General features: G+C 38.1%; 1 protein-coding gene across 1 annotated transcript; it reads left to right on the top strand.

Moving 5' to 3' along the window:
* Positions 1 to 403: 403 nt before the first annotated feature.
* Positions 404 to 2,956, top strand: LOC145795905 (uncharacterized). The gene is made up of 6 exons (XM_082880845.1): positions 404 to 712; positions 818 to 1,509; positions 1,602 to 1,631; positions 1,776 to 1,917; positions 2,678 to 2,773; positions 2,876 to 2,956. The coding sequence occupies exons 1-6, from the start codon at positions 404 to 406 to the stop codon at positions 2,954 to 2,956; spliced, it is 1,350 nt and encodes a 449-aa protein (XP_082736971.1).
* The last annotated feature ends 14,891 nt before the right edge of the window (positions 2,957 to 17,847 follow it).

Below are 17,847 nucleotides of genomic sequence, written 5' to 3'. Positions count from 1 at the left end.
TTCTAAGTTTTTAATTTATTTTGGTTCTTAAGTGTCAAATATAATTAATTTTTTGCGCTATATAGTGTCAAAATTGTTTATTATTTTCGTTTTTTTAGTGCCAAATTTTTTAATTTATTTTGGCTCTGTAAAACCGAATGACATTTTTCCCCCTCCTTTTTAGATGGCATGCACTGAAGAACCTGAGGTTCGATCGAATATTATGGTGGATGGTACTAGTCATTTTATAGCTAAACAGGTAACTTTTAACATAAAATTCGTAAGTTCATAATTTATATTAGTTAGTTTGTTTACTTTGTTCTTATGAAAGTTGTGTGACGAATAGGTTTTCGATAATAAAGATGAATTGCTCACTTGGGTACGTGACATTTGAAGCTAAAATGGCTTTGTTATTATTATAAGGATGTCGGACTATGGTGGCAGTCGTAAGAGACCAAGAATTTATCTTGCTTGTGAGCGGAGTGGGAAGTTTAGATTGCACAAAAAGTTAAAAGACGGCTCAAAAGACTTATTGAGAAAAATTGGTATGAAGAAGTGCGAATGTCCATTTGATTTGAGGGCATTCAAGTTGGAAACAAACAATGAATGGACATTGAATGTAGTTTGTGGGCTGTATAATCATCCAGCTGCAGAGCATCTCCAAGGACATTTATATGTAGGGAGATTGTCAGCTAATGAAAAGTCACTGTTAGTAGATATGTCAAAGAGCCTAGTAAGACCAAAAAAGATACTCATTACACTCAAACAGAGGGATGCCCTTAATATAAGCACAATGAAGACAGTTTACAATGTACAACATCAATATAGGGTTCTATAGAAAGTTGGTAGATCCCAGATGCAACAACTGCTAGGTGAATTAGCAAAACATAAGTACATTGAGTGTCATCGATGTGAGGAAGGCTCTATGACTGTCACGGATTTGTTTTGGGCACATCCAGTGAGTTTGGATTTGCTTCGTACATTCCCTCATGTGTTGATTATGGATTGCACATATAAGACGAATAGATATCAGCTTCCTCATGAAAATTTGGGAGTGACATCAACTCATATGACATTCTCTGTGGCTATCGCATACTTTCAAACTGAGCGGGTTGATAATTATGCATGGACGTTACAAACATTGCGTGATCTTATGGACAACAGTGTTTTACCTGAAGTCATTGTCATAGACAGAAAGCTTGCTTTGATGAATGCCATTGACAACACCTCTTCGAATGCTCGACATATGTTATGTCGTTGGCATATTAATAAGAATGTATTGACAAAATGCAAGAAAATGTTTGAGACAAAAGAAAAATGGGACAAGTTTAACACTGCATGGAACTATTTGATATTGTCACCGACTGAAGAGGAATACAATGATCACCTTGCAAAACTTCATAAGGATTTCAGTAACTGTTCAGAGGCAATTAAGTATGTTACTGTGAGTTGGTTGAATCTGTATCAGGAAAAATTTATTGCGGTACATACAGACATGTGTATGCATTTTGGCAATGTTACAATCAATCAGTAAGATTTGTTTTTTTTTTAATTTATTATAAACCATATTGTTGTTTTTAATTATTATGCTTGACTATTTTGGTTTACATCCATATGAACAGGGTTAAGAGTGCTCATGCTAGATTGAAGAGGTAATTAGGTTCAAGTCAAGCGACATTTGATATTTTATTTGAAAAAATACATTGTCTACTTGAGTTGTAGCACATTCAAGTTAAAGCATCAATCGAGAAGAGTTTGACAACTGTGCAACATCAATTCAAACCTTGTCAATTCAGAGAGCTCCGGGGTAATGTGTCTATTTGTGCATTGGAGTACGTGTTGGCGGAGAGTAAGAGAGCAAATTTAGTTGGCATTGATGTTGCAGCATGTGGGTGTTTTCTTAGGCGTACGCATGGTTTACCTTGTGCTTACGAGATTGTAGATTACATGAGACAAGGCCGTCATATTCTACTCAGTAGCATACATATACATTGGATGTCCTACTACATATACATTGGAATTGACTTGTATCCCAGAACTTGAGATGATTTTAAAGTGGTTCAATGAGCCTGATATTGCCACGCAATTGGATATGTTGAAGACGTTGAGGGAAATTGCAAACCCAGCGAACACTTTTCTTATTGAGCCTAATGTGAAACCTAATCCACGTCGAGGACATAAGAAAATTGATATATCTTGTCATCGTGACCCATGTGCATTTGAGTTGGTTGACGATGGCCATAATAACTAGAGCACATTAGCTTCCAGTCAGTCAAAGAAAAATAGATCTTCAAAAGTACATGAGAAGAAGTGGAATGTGAAGACAAAGACATATCGTACAAGAAGTTTACCGAGTGCATATGCTGGTGACTTCCCACCTAAGTTAATACCATTCATAAAGTTGATGAAGAATGTAGATGGTGATGGGAATTGTGGTTTTAGAGCTATTGCGGGTTTACTTGGTCTTGGAGAGAATGACTAGGTGCAAGTTAGGCGTGATCTGCTACTTGAATTGCATAATCACATAAATGAATACATCGTACTATACGGGTCATATGAGAGGGTTGAGGAGCTAACACACATCCTTTCATATTTTGAAGATAGCCCAGGCTTTGATCGTTGGATGACTATGCCTGACATGGGGCATCTTATTGTATCATTTTATAATGTAGTCTTGTACCACTTGTCATTGCAATAGTGTCTCACTTTCTTACCTTTGAGATCACTGGCAGTAACCCTAGCTGATCGTTGCAAGATTGCCATTGGATTTGTCAATGGAAATCATTTTGTGCAGGTATAAGTTATGAAAATAACCGAACATTGTTGTCTAATATTTGTGTAATTGCAAATTTTATGTATTTGGTAAAGATATGTAATTTTTTGGATGTACATGCAGGTATTTTTAGAGGCTGGTCATCCAGTTCCTCGCATTGTCGTGCTTTGGCGAGTTCACCATCACCCTTGTGCATCAGAATGAGAGAATGCATATGTTAGCCGCATTCAAAAATTCAAAGACAACATAGGACCTAATGTAGTTACTTGAGAGACATTTGATGTAGTTGACATAGATTGATGTATTACAGAGTAGTAATGACAGCATTAAGACATTAGTTTTTATGATTTACTAGCATGGAGTAACAAGATGGATATCATTTTGCCATTGGATTTTGTAATGGTCAGTTTTTTTTAAAAAAAAAAATTGAATATTATATGCATTATAGTTCTCTAATTTATGGAATGCATGTCATATTATTTTTACATTGTCTGAACACAAAACGTAATGAAAATAATATTAACCAAGTGCAACTGCTGTTAGAAAGTAATAAGATTAAACAAGTATGTGAAAAAAATATATATATATTAAATAGTAGTTCAATCCATCCACACCATCACAAACTACATGTGTGCTTGTACATAATCCAAAAAATACATAATCTGAAGATAATAATAATATTTGTCCCCTTATACATCTACCAACACCATTAGAAACTACTTGTGTTAACATTATGAACTGCTATTAACTACGTGACCGGCAAGTGTAATGTGCTCCAAAACAATGTGCAGTGGAAGAACTGGGTGCAGACTGACCCATAGTGGATATACTGGGCGTAGCTTAACTAATGTGCTGATCTTGAAGAATTTGTTCGATTGCATCAATTGCGTAGTAAAGCCTATCGGGATGTCGAACACAGTCCTCATAGCCAGCCTCAATGAAAGGATGAGTAATCTGATATATCTGTGACATTTGCTGCATTGCAAGAACAAATATAACATTACATACAAACTAGTAACAGTTTACATAAATAATTTGCAATGTAAATGAAAAAAAGGATACCTGTGCGTCTTGGCTAGGATACTGATAATGATAGATATTTGGGTCCACTTGAGAATGACGTGCTAGGTTTTGTACATACATATGGGTAATGGTTTGGTACCAATCCATGTAACCAAGAACACAATCCCAAGGTTGTTGTGCCGGTGTACTCCTCCTCTGACCAGATAACACATGGCTGTCACATGCTTCCCAAATGATGTCCAAGTATGCATACATAACATTGTAGCGTGGAGCTGTGGCTCCTCGAGAAGCACGCATAGGGCCAAGTGGTGGATTAGGGATTGTCTGCACTCTACCAAAATGTCTCAAAACTCTATCAAGGTGATATGGTTCAACTACTTCCAAACACTTTAGGCAACCATGGTAGAATGTAACTGGGTGACACGGATGAACATCTCTGCAACTCTGGTATGGGTCCCAAATAACCTACAAACAATAACAACTGTAAAATATGACAACTGTAAATTTTGTATGGTATAGAGTTTCAAATTTTGAAGGACTTTTTAACTTACATCATGTATACGCAACCTATCCAACTCCTCTCAAAAAGCCTGCAATTGTGTCTTTTCACCAGACTCTCTCCGAGAAGTCCAACGGTAAACATGTGGCATGTCTCAAGTGTAATTCATATTCAAGTGTGGTCGGAATCCACGAAAGTGCTCATAAATCCATCCCTCAAGAAGTGTTATGTAACCGGCTATTTGTTTCATGCCAGACCTGCTAGCGTACCCCATCTATCTATATAAGTATGCCAATGCAGCATCACTTGAAGCATATGAAGATACAGTCATCAAATCGGACAAAAAACTCAAATAAACAATGAGGACCCTAGTACCAGTCTTGTCGCTGAAAAGTGTACAACCCAACAAAAATAGCAAGTATGCTCTACCTGCACATGCAATTCTTTCCATTGAATAATTGTCTGTGACATTATGAAAGTGTGCCCTCAACCACTCAAGCCGCACTAAATTGCCTCAAGCACTAGATATCTCATGTCTGACCTCTTGCTCATCAATTTCTAAGGTATTAACTACTAATGCAATGGCCCGCCTTTCGGACAACTTACACACACTATTAGATTTGCCTACAATGGGAAGCCCTAGAATAGTGGCGACATCATCCAATGTGATAGTCATCTCTTAAACAGTCAAATGGAAGATGTTTGTCTCAGGTTGCCATCTCTCAACAAAACTAGACACTTCAATTTTATTAACAAAGCGGTACGTGCAACAAGTTAAGTGTGCAAGTCTTGACATCTCTATAATGTTTACAAATATAGTGTTGATTCCTTGTTCCAACCACGACCACGAACGAATCTTAGATGAGTGATTATGACACTTTAATGGTCCCCTTTCATCAGCACCATTCCAAATAGTTGTAGCAATATGACTTTTAAAACTTTTAAGGATTGATGGATTAGTTGGCCCTCCCAGAAATGGCTGAGTAAGGATATCCTCATCAACAATGTTGGCATCAATAGGGTCATCATCCATAGCAATATCATCCATAGCAATGTGTGTGTCATCATCACGCACTCGAGCACATCTACGTCCACGTCCATGTCCACGTTCAGCATTCTCTAATTCACAGAGTCTTCTATTCAAAGCTGTTATTGACCGACGTTGACTGTGACTGGCATCCATCTGCATACGGAAAATTGTTTGAATCAATTCAATATAGCATTTATAGTGAAACACTAACAAATATACAAGCAAATAGTTGAATTGTAGCCATCAACCAAAATAAATTCAAACAAAGAAGAAGATTTCCTTGTAATCGAGGATAAGTGGCATGACAAATAGCAAAAGGAAGAAGAAAAAAAAAACTATATATTATATAGTACCAGAGTTCATGAATGTAATATGCAGCCAAACTAAGCCTAGTTGAAGTTCAGTTAACAATTTTTTTATCTTGCTTTTTATCTTACCAACTTGGTTTGAAGCAATTTGACTATAAGCAATTTGTGCTCTAGTCTGACTACTTCATTGAACTCAGAAATTAGAGGTCAGAAGCACATGACTCCATCATAAATGTTGAAAGTAAACTCATCATATTTTACGCTTCACTTATAATACAATTCATAAAAAAGTTTCGACACATGCAAATGAAAGTGAATCAAATACCACCAAGCAGTAAAATCAATCAGTGATCTGTTCAGAACTGCTATCCAAAAACTAAAGTCAAAATCTAAACTAGACATTTTTCGTATATATAATATACCATGATATATATATATATATATATATGTATATATAAATTATCTCACATCTATAATTGTTAATCGGAATTTAGATTACTAGAAAAAGCAAGAAAAATTCACAAGCTAGCATGAAGAAAGTTCATTGTCACAAAGGCTGCTTCTAGAGAAAATAAAATTGTATTGAAAACATAAATTTCAAATTCAAAACTATTTCTGATTCCTCTTATCATTTACCTACCATTATTCTTATAATTTGACAAATGACACTCACATCATTCACGTTATGAGTATGAATTATGTACAAAAATTTTACAAGTATATCTTGGTGGCCTAACTTTGGTCTAACAAAAAAAAAAAGGGAAAAAAAATTTGGAACTTTAGTGCCGAAAGAACAAAAAAATTTCAAAACTAGAAAATCAAAATTTTCTATTAAATTCAGAAGCTAACTGTCAAACACACTGAAAATTTTCGAAACTATATAACCGAAATTTATTTCTAAATTCGGAATATAAAAGTCGAATAGGTTATCTATTTTCGACCCTATTTAGTCAAAATATAACATTTTATTCAGTTGTTGAGTTCTGAATTTTGTGTACTAATTCGACAAACCAGTGCTAACATCGCCAAACTGTAACCAACATGGAAAACTTTGATGATTTCAGGGCAATGGAGTGTAAAAAAATCTAAAAATGGTAAAATGCAATAACAAAATGATAAATGCAAAAACAAAATGGGAAGATTCCTTACCTTCAACACTGTTTTGGAGGTTTTCAATGCAGGTTCAACGAGGTCTTCCTTCCATGGATGTTTTCAATGGAGGTTTTCACTTGAGCAAAGTCTAGTCTGTGGGTGGGTCAAAAATATGAAAATTTTCAAACTTTGTTCTTCAAGGCATCACACGTGGATAGAAGTTCAGAATTTGGTCTTCAAGTTTTCAAACAATGCATGGAAAGGAAAGGAAGGGTATTTGGTGTGTGTACAATAATATTGAGTGAAGGTTGTAATCATATTTTTTAGTGTGTACATTGAGAAAATTAATCAATAAATCAATTAATAGGGATGTGTATTGAGAAAGTATGTACTTTGAGTTATTTAAGTGGGTGGAAATAGAATTTCCCCTTTGAACATGCTCACATCCTTAGACCACATCTGCCAAGAGTTCGAAACCTAAACGGAGAAATAATCTCTACATGTAAATTTAAGTTTCACTATGTTGTTTAGAAGAAAAGTTTTAAGAAATTTATATATATAAATAATTCAAAACAAATATTAAAATTAAAAATATTTATCTAACAATATTCCTAAGTAATGTTGTTATTTACACATTTCATAACTAAGAATAATTTATAATTTGATATAAATTTCATATAACCAAGTCACAAAAGATTAAAAATTATTGTCAAATGTACCATCTATATCACCATTAAAATTAAAGAAAACTGTATTGAAGTTCCAAAGATTTATAAAAAAATATAATAAGTATTACAATTTTGATGGGATCAAAATTAATGCAGATGATATATAACGGTTCCGGTTTAGACCTGACCTATTCAATACTCTTAGATCTGAGATTCAGTACTTTTAACTATTATTCATATCCATTGTTTTCATGTTAATGGTTGAGAATCTCCATTGTCAACTCATTCACCGACCTATTCAATACTTGAGAGTCTCCATTGTTAACTCACTCATCGAAAAATGAGTTATAGTTGTCTCCGACAATGTATCACGCCCGCGATCGTCACGACCGTGGTGTTTCTAATTCCTCCAGCATTGAAGTTTTGTGTCTTTCATTCCGGCAAGTGGCAATACTTTTTTTTTTTTGGGTATTGTTTTCACTTTTTTTGAGTCCTTTTTGATTTCCAGCCACTTGTTTAGCTAGCCGGCTAATTTTCCAGCCTGTTCATTAGTTCGTTTAGCTGGGCGGTTCATAAATCAATCAGCTTGCCAATTTTTCAGCTGGTTGGATAATCAATTAGCTGGCTTGTCAATCAATTAGCAGGCACCAATTTATAAACCCAGAATGAAAAATTGTAGAATGTGTATAGGCTCAATAGTTTGTCCTTTCCAGTCATGTTTTGAGTGTCTTCCATTCCCGCAAGTGTAAGTAAGTGTGTTTGGTTTGTTTTTGCTTTGTTTTTCTTTCATTTACTCATTCTTTGATTTCTAGTCAGTTGAGGGCTCGGTGTCCAATTCAGAATTCGTTAAGATTCAATCATTCTAAGATTCAAATTAAAATAAAAAAAAAAATGTTTTTCATTGCTCAGATTCAATCGGAAGGCTTGACATCTATACGCGCAGGTTTCTAATCTTTCACCAAGGACACATAGGCCAATTTAATATTGTAACCACATCCCCTACCCAGATTCATGAAGTATTCACCATTCTTTTCAAAACAATAAACATTTTCAATGTGTTAATGTGCAACAATGCTCGATGCAAATGAATGAGAAAATAATTTCAATTCCCCTAGTCCTCATGTAATTTCCACAACAATGATAGCTATCATTCACCGATAGCCCAAAACAGACATCTCTAAATAGATAAATAAATTCCATAAAGATAAACTTTTTAAATTTCAAGATGTGAGTGGCAATGTATACCCAACTCCACCATCCTTATCAATATCAACCTAATTTCACATTTGGACATCATCTCCATTTATCGATACAAAAATCAACATTTGTGATTTCTAGGACAAAACCCTCTTCTCTTTGTAAATCAAATTTCAAGGTAAAACCCATTTCTTAACTTATTTCATTTATACACATAGATCCAAAACCATTCCCAATAAACCATTTGAAAACCTTTCCTTTTGATTTCAAACTAAAAACTCAAGATTGTTCAAAAACCCATTTCTTTCATAAAGTGGATTCATAAAAACAAATAACTATGTTAAAACTCATAAGAAAGTACGGGGAATCCCTACCTCAAGTTAGAAGGGTAAAAAAGAAGAACTTGGAAAAACCCAATGCCAACGAAGTCAAGAACCACTCGGATCAAAAGGAAGCTCTTGACCCGATCTACAACTTGTTTCAAAGGACCAAGATGATACCTCTAGGTGAGTAGATCTAAAGATCTAAGTAAGAAAAAGTGAGTTTTGAGAGAAAAAGAGAGAGTCACTGGTGAGAGAGGAAAAAATGAAATAAGTAATGAGAGAGAAGTGTCTTTGGGTCTATTTATAGTGGCTAGGTATTAATAGAATTATAGCTCCAAGGTCAAATAAAAAGTGCAAGTCAAAATCCCCAAAAAGTAGGGCCCAAGCTGAACAAAATCTGGAAAAAAGAGTCACAGGGGTCAACCTTCGTGATAGTGGTGTAGACTCTCAAGATAAAAAGCTAAAACACTTGTGTTTGGCAGTAGACAAAGGTCGACCCTTAGAAGTAGTGGTGTCAACCCTATATGTTAGTAGACAACCCAGAATAACACAGGAATAGAAGGTTTGACACTGGGAACCCATGGTGTCGACCCTAAATTTCAGCTGCAAATTCTAGGAACATAGCAAGGCAGGTGTCAACCCCACAGGCCAAAGGTTAGGAAAAGTGTTGACACCACCAAGGCTGGTGTCGACCTTATTTTTCAGTAGCTCCACTAGGAACATAGCGACAATGAGGTGTTGACACCACCAAGATGGGTGTCGACCCTGGGAGCATAACAAAACAAGGAAAGAGAGGCAGTGTCTACACCTGTAGATACCCCATTTTTTACCATCCTCAAGACTTGGACATCATCACTTGTGCATATGATGATTGTGATTGCATGTGTTCGGTTTGAGTGCCTGAAGTTCTCGGCGGAATGCCCTGTCTTTAAGCCTTTTAACCTTGTCTTTTCTATGCCTTATTTTGGACCAACACTTGGTGTCTAGACCTTTTGGTGACCTGCCGGCCACCACCATACGCTGTCGGCCATGGATCATGGTTGTCGGCCATTGGTGTGGCCGACGGCCACCAGTGTCTTTTTCCATGTATTTGTTGACAGCTATGACAGTTGTTATCACACTGAGCTGCATCTCCCTACATGTGTATGGTAGGATGTTTCTAAGTTCAAGGCTTGTTTTTCTATATATATGGGGGTTCCTTCCCCATTTTTTAGAGTTAGAAATTTTGGAACAAAAAATCTCTCTCTCTCTCTCTAGATTTCTCTCTCTCTCTCTCTTGCAATTTTGTGCATACTTGTCTAGTTTCTCTACACTTTTGCATACACATCCTAAACCAAATCCTCTCACCTTTGAGCTGAGTTTCCTTGGGACTTTTTTTGAGCTCTTGAAGGTGGTTTTAGCTTGGATTGTTGGTCAAATTTAGTCTTGGTTTCAAGAGGTATAATACTTGTCCTTTAAGCTTGTTTTGCACATTTGTTTTCCTATCTCTTTCTACTATCTTTTGGACTATTTTTGGCCTGGTTTCGAACTGTAAAAAGCTCTATTTTTGTGGCCTAAAGGTGGTGATTTGAGGCCATTTTCAGTTAGGGGGTAGTTCACCCTTCTTACTTCTTAGTTTGTCAAGCTTTTGTACCTTTGTTCATCACTTTCATACCAAATTTTTTGGGCCTTTTAACCACTGAATTTCAGAGGTTTTTCAGTGGCAAAAAACTTATTTTGAAGTCCAAATTTAGAGGGGTTAGCCTCCCCTCCTTGTGCCATGTTTGCATGCTTAGTTGGCTTCACATGTTAGCATGTTTTTCTAGCTTAACTTAGCTCTAGTCCAACATGTTTTAGTCTCTGAAATAACCTATTTTAGCTCTGTTTTAGGCTGGTTAGTTCATTTGAGTCTTGTTTTGCATAGTTGTAGTGTAAATCCTTTCACTAGCTCGGTGTTTTTAGGCTTTAACCATCATTAGTTTGAGTTGATTGCATGTTTTAGTGCTTTTTCTCACCTAATTTCAGCACTACAATTTCTGCAATCCCCCTCAATTCTTCACTCTTTTGTTTTCCTTTGAAAGTGATTTCAAACCACTTGTTTGCCTAAGTGTGAAATAGAGGTGCTACACCCAACGATTTAATCCCTTATGGGGTTCATTACCAACAGTGTAATGCCTCTTTCATGCCCAAAGCAACTTGTGGTTTGAGCACTCTTTCCATTAGAGGACACTCACCAATGGACTTAATGGATTAATGAAATGATTTGGTAATTAAAATGAGTAAACAAAATTGGCAAGTAAAAGTGGTAAGATAAGCATCTCTTTGTGTTGCATTGCATGTGTTCAAATCGGACGTTAGTTTGAACACAAGGAAAATGGAACATTTCATACTCAAAAGTGATGAAATGTGCTATTTTCCTAGGTCTCCATTGCCCTTGATCGTGCATGATAGGGTGATGATCATTTGAGTCTTGTTTTGCATTCATTAAGCTTGTACAAACTTGGTTCTTTGGCCATCATGCAATGAAATTGCTTGGTTGATGGTTTGAGAGCCAAAGGTATCACTCTTTCGAACTTGTTTGATGATAAGGAGGGTAACAGTACAAACAAACCTTCAAAAAGTACACTGTTTTGCTCTGTTTGCTCTCTGTTGCAGCAAGGTAGTCCAAGCTAGTAGTGGCCAACGGCCACCACCAGTAGCCGACCAGCTACCATCAGTAACCGACCGGTCACCATTGTTGGCCGACCGACCATCAACAATGGCCGACTGGCCCCCCTGTCGGCCACCAATGCAAATTCAACAGTGTGTTCCTGAGACAAAACATAGTTGATCTGGAAAAGGAGAAAGTGTAAGTGCTTATGTGCAAACAGAGGCATTCAGCAGCAAAACAGTGACCTTTCGGGTGGAAATCGAACACATGCATGAGCCTCCCTTGCATTTCAAGCTTATTTAACGTTTAAATATCTAGCTTAAATACATGTTGTAATTAACTAGTTGTAGCTAATTAATAGTTGTAAATAATTAGTTAGTTTAACTAGTTAATCGTTTTGTAATTAGTTAACTAGAATAGTTAATTAATTCGAGTTTTGTAATAATTAGTTAGCTTAATTAGCCTAGTTAGCTAGTTAGCTTTTATTCATTCGAACCCTCCTTCACGAGGGCATAATGTTGTAATAAGTGTGCGTGCGTGTGTGTATGTCTTTCAACCCCACGTCTTTCTCCCTTTTATTTAATCGCTTTTGATGGTTAGATTAGGGACATGTTTCGATTAGTATATCACATGTTTGCATCCATTCATCTTGTCTTGCATGCACCGAGGCTCGGTGCATCATTCAAACTGCATTGTCATTTCATTAATTCTTTGAATACGTGTTTAATTGCATGTTGTTCAAATCGATCCATATGCCATATTAGTAGCCGAGCCTATTAATTGCATTCTTCGCATGCGTTGCATTAGACATCTTGTATAGATAGGAATCATGCATTAGTTTCTAACTCATATCTTCTTAGCTTGGAGTCCTATGTGAGTTTTTATGCTTTAGCATACTTGCATGAGTGTGAGTGTTGTCATGTCTAGCATGCTTGCCATGAGGCTATGTGCTTAAATGTTAAACTGCTTGAATGCCTATGGATGAAGGCTTATTGTTTGAATTGGAATGATTCAACAAATATGCGTTTTAAGCCCACTTTGTTGAGTGGCAAATCATGTTCTAAGCCCAATATGTTTGGTGGCAAATCTGCAAACTTTAAGCCCACTTGAGGTGGCAAATTCAAACCATTTTCGCAAACAAACATGAGTGGAATTATTCCAAATTGAGCAAACTAGTCTATACTTGATTGTGCACATCACATAGTAAAGATAGCTTAATAACCGGACTAAGAGCATATAATGTCTATAAAAAAATAATATCATGATTAGTAGAGGCCGATCTTTGATCCGGCGAGCGGGGGTGCTCAATTCATGACCATCCCTTCTCATATCTAAGTTCCCGAGCCCAAGCAACTTTGGTGATGACGGGCACATGGCCTTTAGCATGAGTCATGGGTTTCCTAAATTTTTCCAAAAATAAAAAAAAATATTTAGATGGCGACTCTGTATCTAGCAAAGTAGTCCATTTTTGGCAATTTGATTCAAAATCGATTTTCCAAAAAGATTTTTTGGATTTCGACTCTTTGGTGTTTATCAATTTCACATTGCACTTGTGAGATTAGATTCAGAACCGCGAGAGTCCGAACTATAGGGCTTCTTTTCAAACCATCCGAAAAGGGGCACAAAAAAGGTAAGCCATAACACCACAAAGAATGGTGTCGACCCCTGAAGCCAAAACCAAGCAAGAAAAGAGAATGAACAATAGCTACAGACATGGTTTCCCAGATTCAAAGCATTAAATAGGTCTGGTCCGGTCTAAGCCCGAATCGCTGTAATCTCCCCCTCTTTAGGAATTTCGTACTCGAAATTTTAAACCAAACATTAAAATCATGTGTTAACCAATTACAATGATGATAGAATTCAAATTCATCACCATGGCCATCCACCGGTCATCCATTCCCATTGATATGATAAACAAGTTTTCAACACTAAATATACAATTCACATTTCCCAAAGCATATACAATGTTTATATTACATTAACATAACAAAGTTTTCAATACATGCTCAAACATCAACAAATAGGTTCGAATATTTCTCACGGACTTCCGCTTCACATTCCCAAGTGGCCTTCTCAACCCCGTGGTGTCGCCACAACACTTTTACCAAAAGAATCATCTTGCCTCACAAGACTTGGTCTCGAGTATCTAAAACTCTAACTAGTCTCTCCTCATGTGAGGCATCCTCGTCTACCTCTAACTCCGTCCAATCCAAGACGTGTGATGGATCTGGCTCATACTTTCAGAGCATACAGATATGAAACATGTCATGAACCCCAGAAAATTGTGGTGGCAAGGCCAAACGATAAGCTACCTCCCCAATCCACTCTAGGATCTCAAAAGGCCTAATAAACTTAGGAGACAACTTTTTGTTTTTTCCAAACCTCATCAAACCCCGTCTAGATGATATTTTCAAGAAGAAGTGGTCTCCCACCTCAAAGGATAACGGTCTCCTCCTACAGTTAGCATAACTATTTTGACGACTCTGAGCCGTGACTAACCTCTTACAGATAAGTGAACTATCTCCGTCGTTTCCCAGACCAACTCTGGACCCAACATAGGTGCATCACCCACCTCGGTCCAACACACAGGAGATCTACATGATCAGCCATACAAGGCCTCAAATGCTGCCATACTGATGCTCAACTGAAACTATTGTTATAGGAAAACTCCACTAAAGGCAAGTGCCTCTCCCACAACCCCTTAAAGTCAAAGACGTAGCCTCAAAGAATATCCTCAAAGATCTAAATAGTATGCTTGACTACCCATCAGTCTGAGGATGATAGGCGGTACTAAAAGTCAACCTAGTGCCCAAGGCATTTTCCAGGCTTTGCCACAACTGAGCCGTAAAACACGGATCTCTATTTGAAACAATAGTCACAGGGATCTCATGAAGTCAAACCATGTCCCTAATACAAAGGTTGGCAAGGTAATCTACCAAGTCACTCGTGCGCATAGATACAAAGTGTGCTGGCTTAGTTAACCGATCAACTACTACCCAAATGACGTCATTACCCTATTGAGTCCTTAGAAGACCCACAATAAAATCCATCGTAACATGATCCCACTTCCATTCAGCAATAGGCAAGGGTTGCAACAAATCCACTGGTCTCTGATGTTCGGCCTTCACTTGTTGACAAGTGAGGCACCTCGATACAAATATGACCACGTCCTTCTTCATTCCCCTTCACCAAAACTGGCGGCTAAGATTACGATACATCTTTGTGCCTCCCGGATGTACCGCAAGGCGTGAATGGTGAAACTCTGGGAGTACCTCATCTTGACAAGACTTTAGCACAAAGAAACGGTCAAGGTATCTAATACTCGAGTCAAAATACACGTTCAAGCCCTGCTCTTCCTTCCAACTAGATATTTTCTCTCGGAGGGTTTCTACCTCAAGATCACCTCATTGTGCCTCTATAACTCGGCTCACAAGTGTAGGTTATTCAATTACCAAAAACAAAGCTGCCAACTCAACGGACTAACCAAGATGCAAGTCAAACTCGCCAATTGCACCCAACATCTCCCATTCCCGGATGGCAATACTCGCTACACTGCTAAAGAACTTTCTACTTAAGGCATCAGCCATTGCGTTGGCTCTTTTCGGATGATAATGCAACTGAAAATCATAGTCCTTCATAAACTCCATCCACCTCATCTGCCTCAAGTTCATATCTTTTTGTGAAAATAGGTATTTTAAACTCTTATGATTGGAGAATACCTCAAACTTCTCACCACACAAATAATGTCTCCAAATCTTCAAGGAAAAGATCACCGCTGCTAGCTTTAAGTCACGTGTAGGATAGTTTCTCTCGTGTGTTTTCAACTGACGTGAGCTATAGGCTACTACCTTCCCTACTTGCATCAAGACGCAACCCAAACCTTCCCAAGATGCATCACAGTATACTGAATAACCCAAACCCTTCTCCGGGATGATCAACACTAGAGCAGTGGTGAGTCTAACCTTAAGCTCTCGAAACGACTTCTCACAAGTCTCATTCCACACAAATTTGATTTCCTTCCTTATCAGCCTAGTCAATGGTGAGGAAAATTTCAAGAAATCCTTCACAAATCGACAGTAATAACTGGTCAATCCCAAAAAACTACGATTTTCAAAGGCATTCTTAGGTTGTGCCCAGTCTTGCACTGCCTCAATCTTAGAGGAATCTATGGTCACCCCTCCTTGAATACCACATGGTCTAAAAACTTCACTTCTTTCAACTAGAAGTCACATTTCTCAAACTTAGCATACAATTTGTGGGCTCTAAGCAACCTAAGCACAACTCGCAAGTGTTCCTCATGCTCCTCCTCAGAGGGTGAGTAAATCAAGATGTCATCAACAAAAACAAATACAAAGCGGTCTAAGAACTCATGAAAGATTCGATTCATCAAATTCATAAACACGGCTGGTGCGTTGGTTAACCCAAAAGGCATCACTAAGAACTTGTAATGGCCATACCGCGTACAAAATGTCATCTTTTGGATATCCTCCTCCTTCACTTTCAATTGATGATAACCCGATCTCAAATTTATTTTAGAAAAGCAACAAGACCCCTTCAACTGATCAAACAAGTCATCTATATGTGGCATTGGGTATTTGTTCTTAACAGTTAGCTAGTTCAATTTTTTATAGTTAATATAAAGTCACAATGTGCCATCTTTCTTCTTGGCAAAGAGAGTCGGTGCTCCCCAAGGCGATGTATTAGGGTGGATAAAGCCCTTGTCGAATAATTCCTGGAGTTGAACCTTCAACTCACTTAACTCGGCCGGTGTAAACCTATATGGTGCCATAGAAATTGGTATCGCACCAGCCACTAAGTCAATAGAGAACTCAATCTCTCGATGAGGTGGTAAACTAGTAAGATCCTCAGGAAACACATTTAGGGATTCATATACTACTCTCGACAATTCAACTAGGACCGTATCACTCTCAACACCCATGGATGTAGCACGTAAGAGACTAAGCTTGCACTGACCACATGGATCACATACTGGAAACAAGGCTCTATCAACCCAATCCCCCAAGAAACAAAAATAGTCACCACTCGAGGTACATACAGTAACCCTCTGATGGTAACAGTCAATAATAGCCCGATAAGATAACAACCAGTCCATACCCAATATAACATCAAAACTTGGCATATCAATCAATACAAATGTAAAAGGAAGTTGACGACTGACAACCTTTATCTCACAACCCCGACACCCCGGTCCAATACAACCTCACCACCAACTGGTGACTCTACGCTGAGTGGAGATGCTAACCGAGCCACTTCTAATCGCAATGTCAATTCAAATGTAAACGAGATAAAAAATTGGCAATAGAAGTGAGCCACCTGTATTAATCTCTATCTCACTACCGAGCCATCCATATCAATCAACACATTAGCAATAGAATTATATAACAAGAAGTTACCTCTTACTACCAAAGGTGTTGGCGCTAAATCTAGTATGGTAACAGCATACACACGCTCTGTAGGTCTCTATTCTACCTGCTTACACCTCGGAGCATAAGTCTGATGTACAGATTGAGACGAAAAGGCTCCTTGATTAACCCTCAAGGCCAGAGCTGACTGTGCCGGCTGAAGGCTCTGTGTTTGCCTCTAGCTAGATGCATCAGTTATGCCACCTGATTGAGAGCAAAACCTTCTCACGTGCCCCAACGGCCCACACTGATAACAAGTAGGTGGCTGCCCTCTCTCTTGACTATGGCTCTGCGAACGAGCCGCCAATGGTGCAGACTGTTGCCCTCCTCCCTTCCTCAGGCAAACTATAGACTTATGACCCAGCTGGCCGCACTTGAAATAGGTAATCCCTCCATGTCCACCTCTCATTGACCTAAAGCTCAGTATAAGAAAAGTGGAACTAGACTGAGCTCCCTAGGACTATTGTGGGGGTGGAACCCCTCTACTTCTTACTGCTTTGAGTCTCTCCCTAAATCTCTTGACTCCTCTTGGAGCCCCTCATCCGCTCCTCCTCTGCCTGAACCACGATCTCTAGATGAGCTGCTACCTCCACAAGATGTCCGTAGTCCCTAGTCATTAACCCAACTACTTTGAAAAGAAACTCGGTCCTCAACCTCTTCTCGAACTTGATACAACGGCGTTCCTCCGTCGCCACAAGCTCTGGTGCAAATCTAGAGAGGCTAGTGAAAGCTGCCTCAAACTTGGCTATAGACAAACTAAGCTACTTGAGCTTCAAAAACTAATCCCTCAACTTCTCTCTAGCAGTGGGAGGCAAGAACTTGTCCTGGAAGGCGTTGACAAAGGCCTTCCACCATTGACCCACATCTCCCTTCAACTGGAAGGATGCCAAGGTCACCCTTAGC

This window comes from Camellia sinensis, chromosome 7 (genome assembly GCF_055761805.1).
Source record: "Camellia sinensis isolate YWXY chromosome 7, ASM5576180v1, whole genome shotgun sequence".
NCBI lineage: Eukaryota > Viridiplantae > Streptophyta > Magnoliopsida > Ericales > Theaceae > Camellia > Camellia sinensis.
Note: the sequence above shows the minus strand (reverse complement) of the source record. Positions and strands in the feature narration are given on the sequence as shown.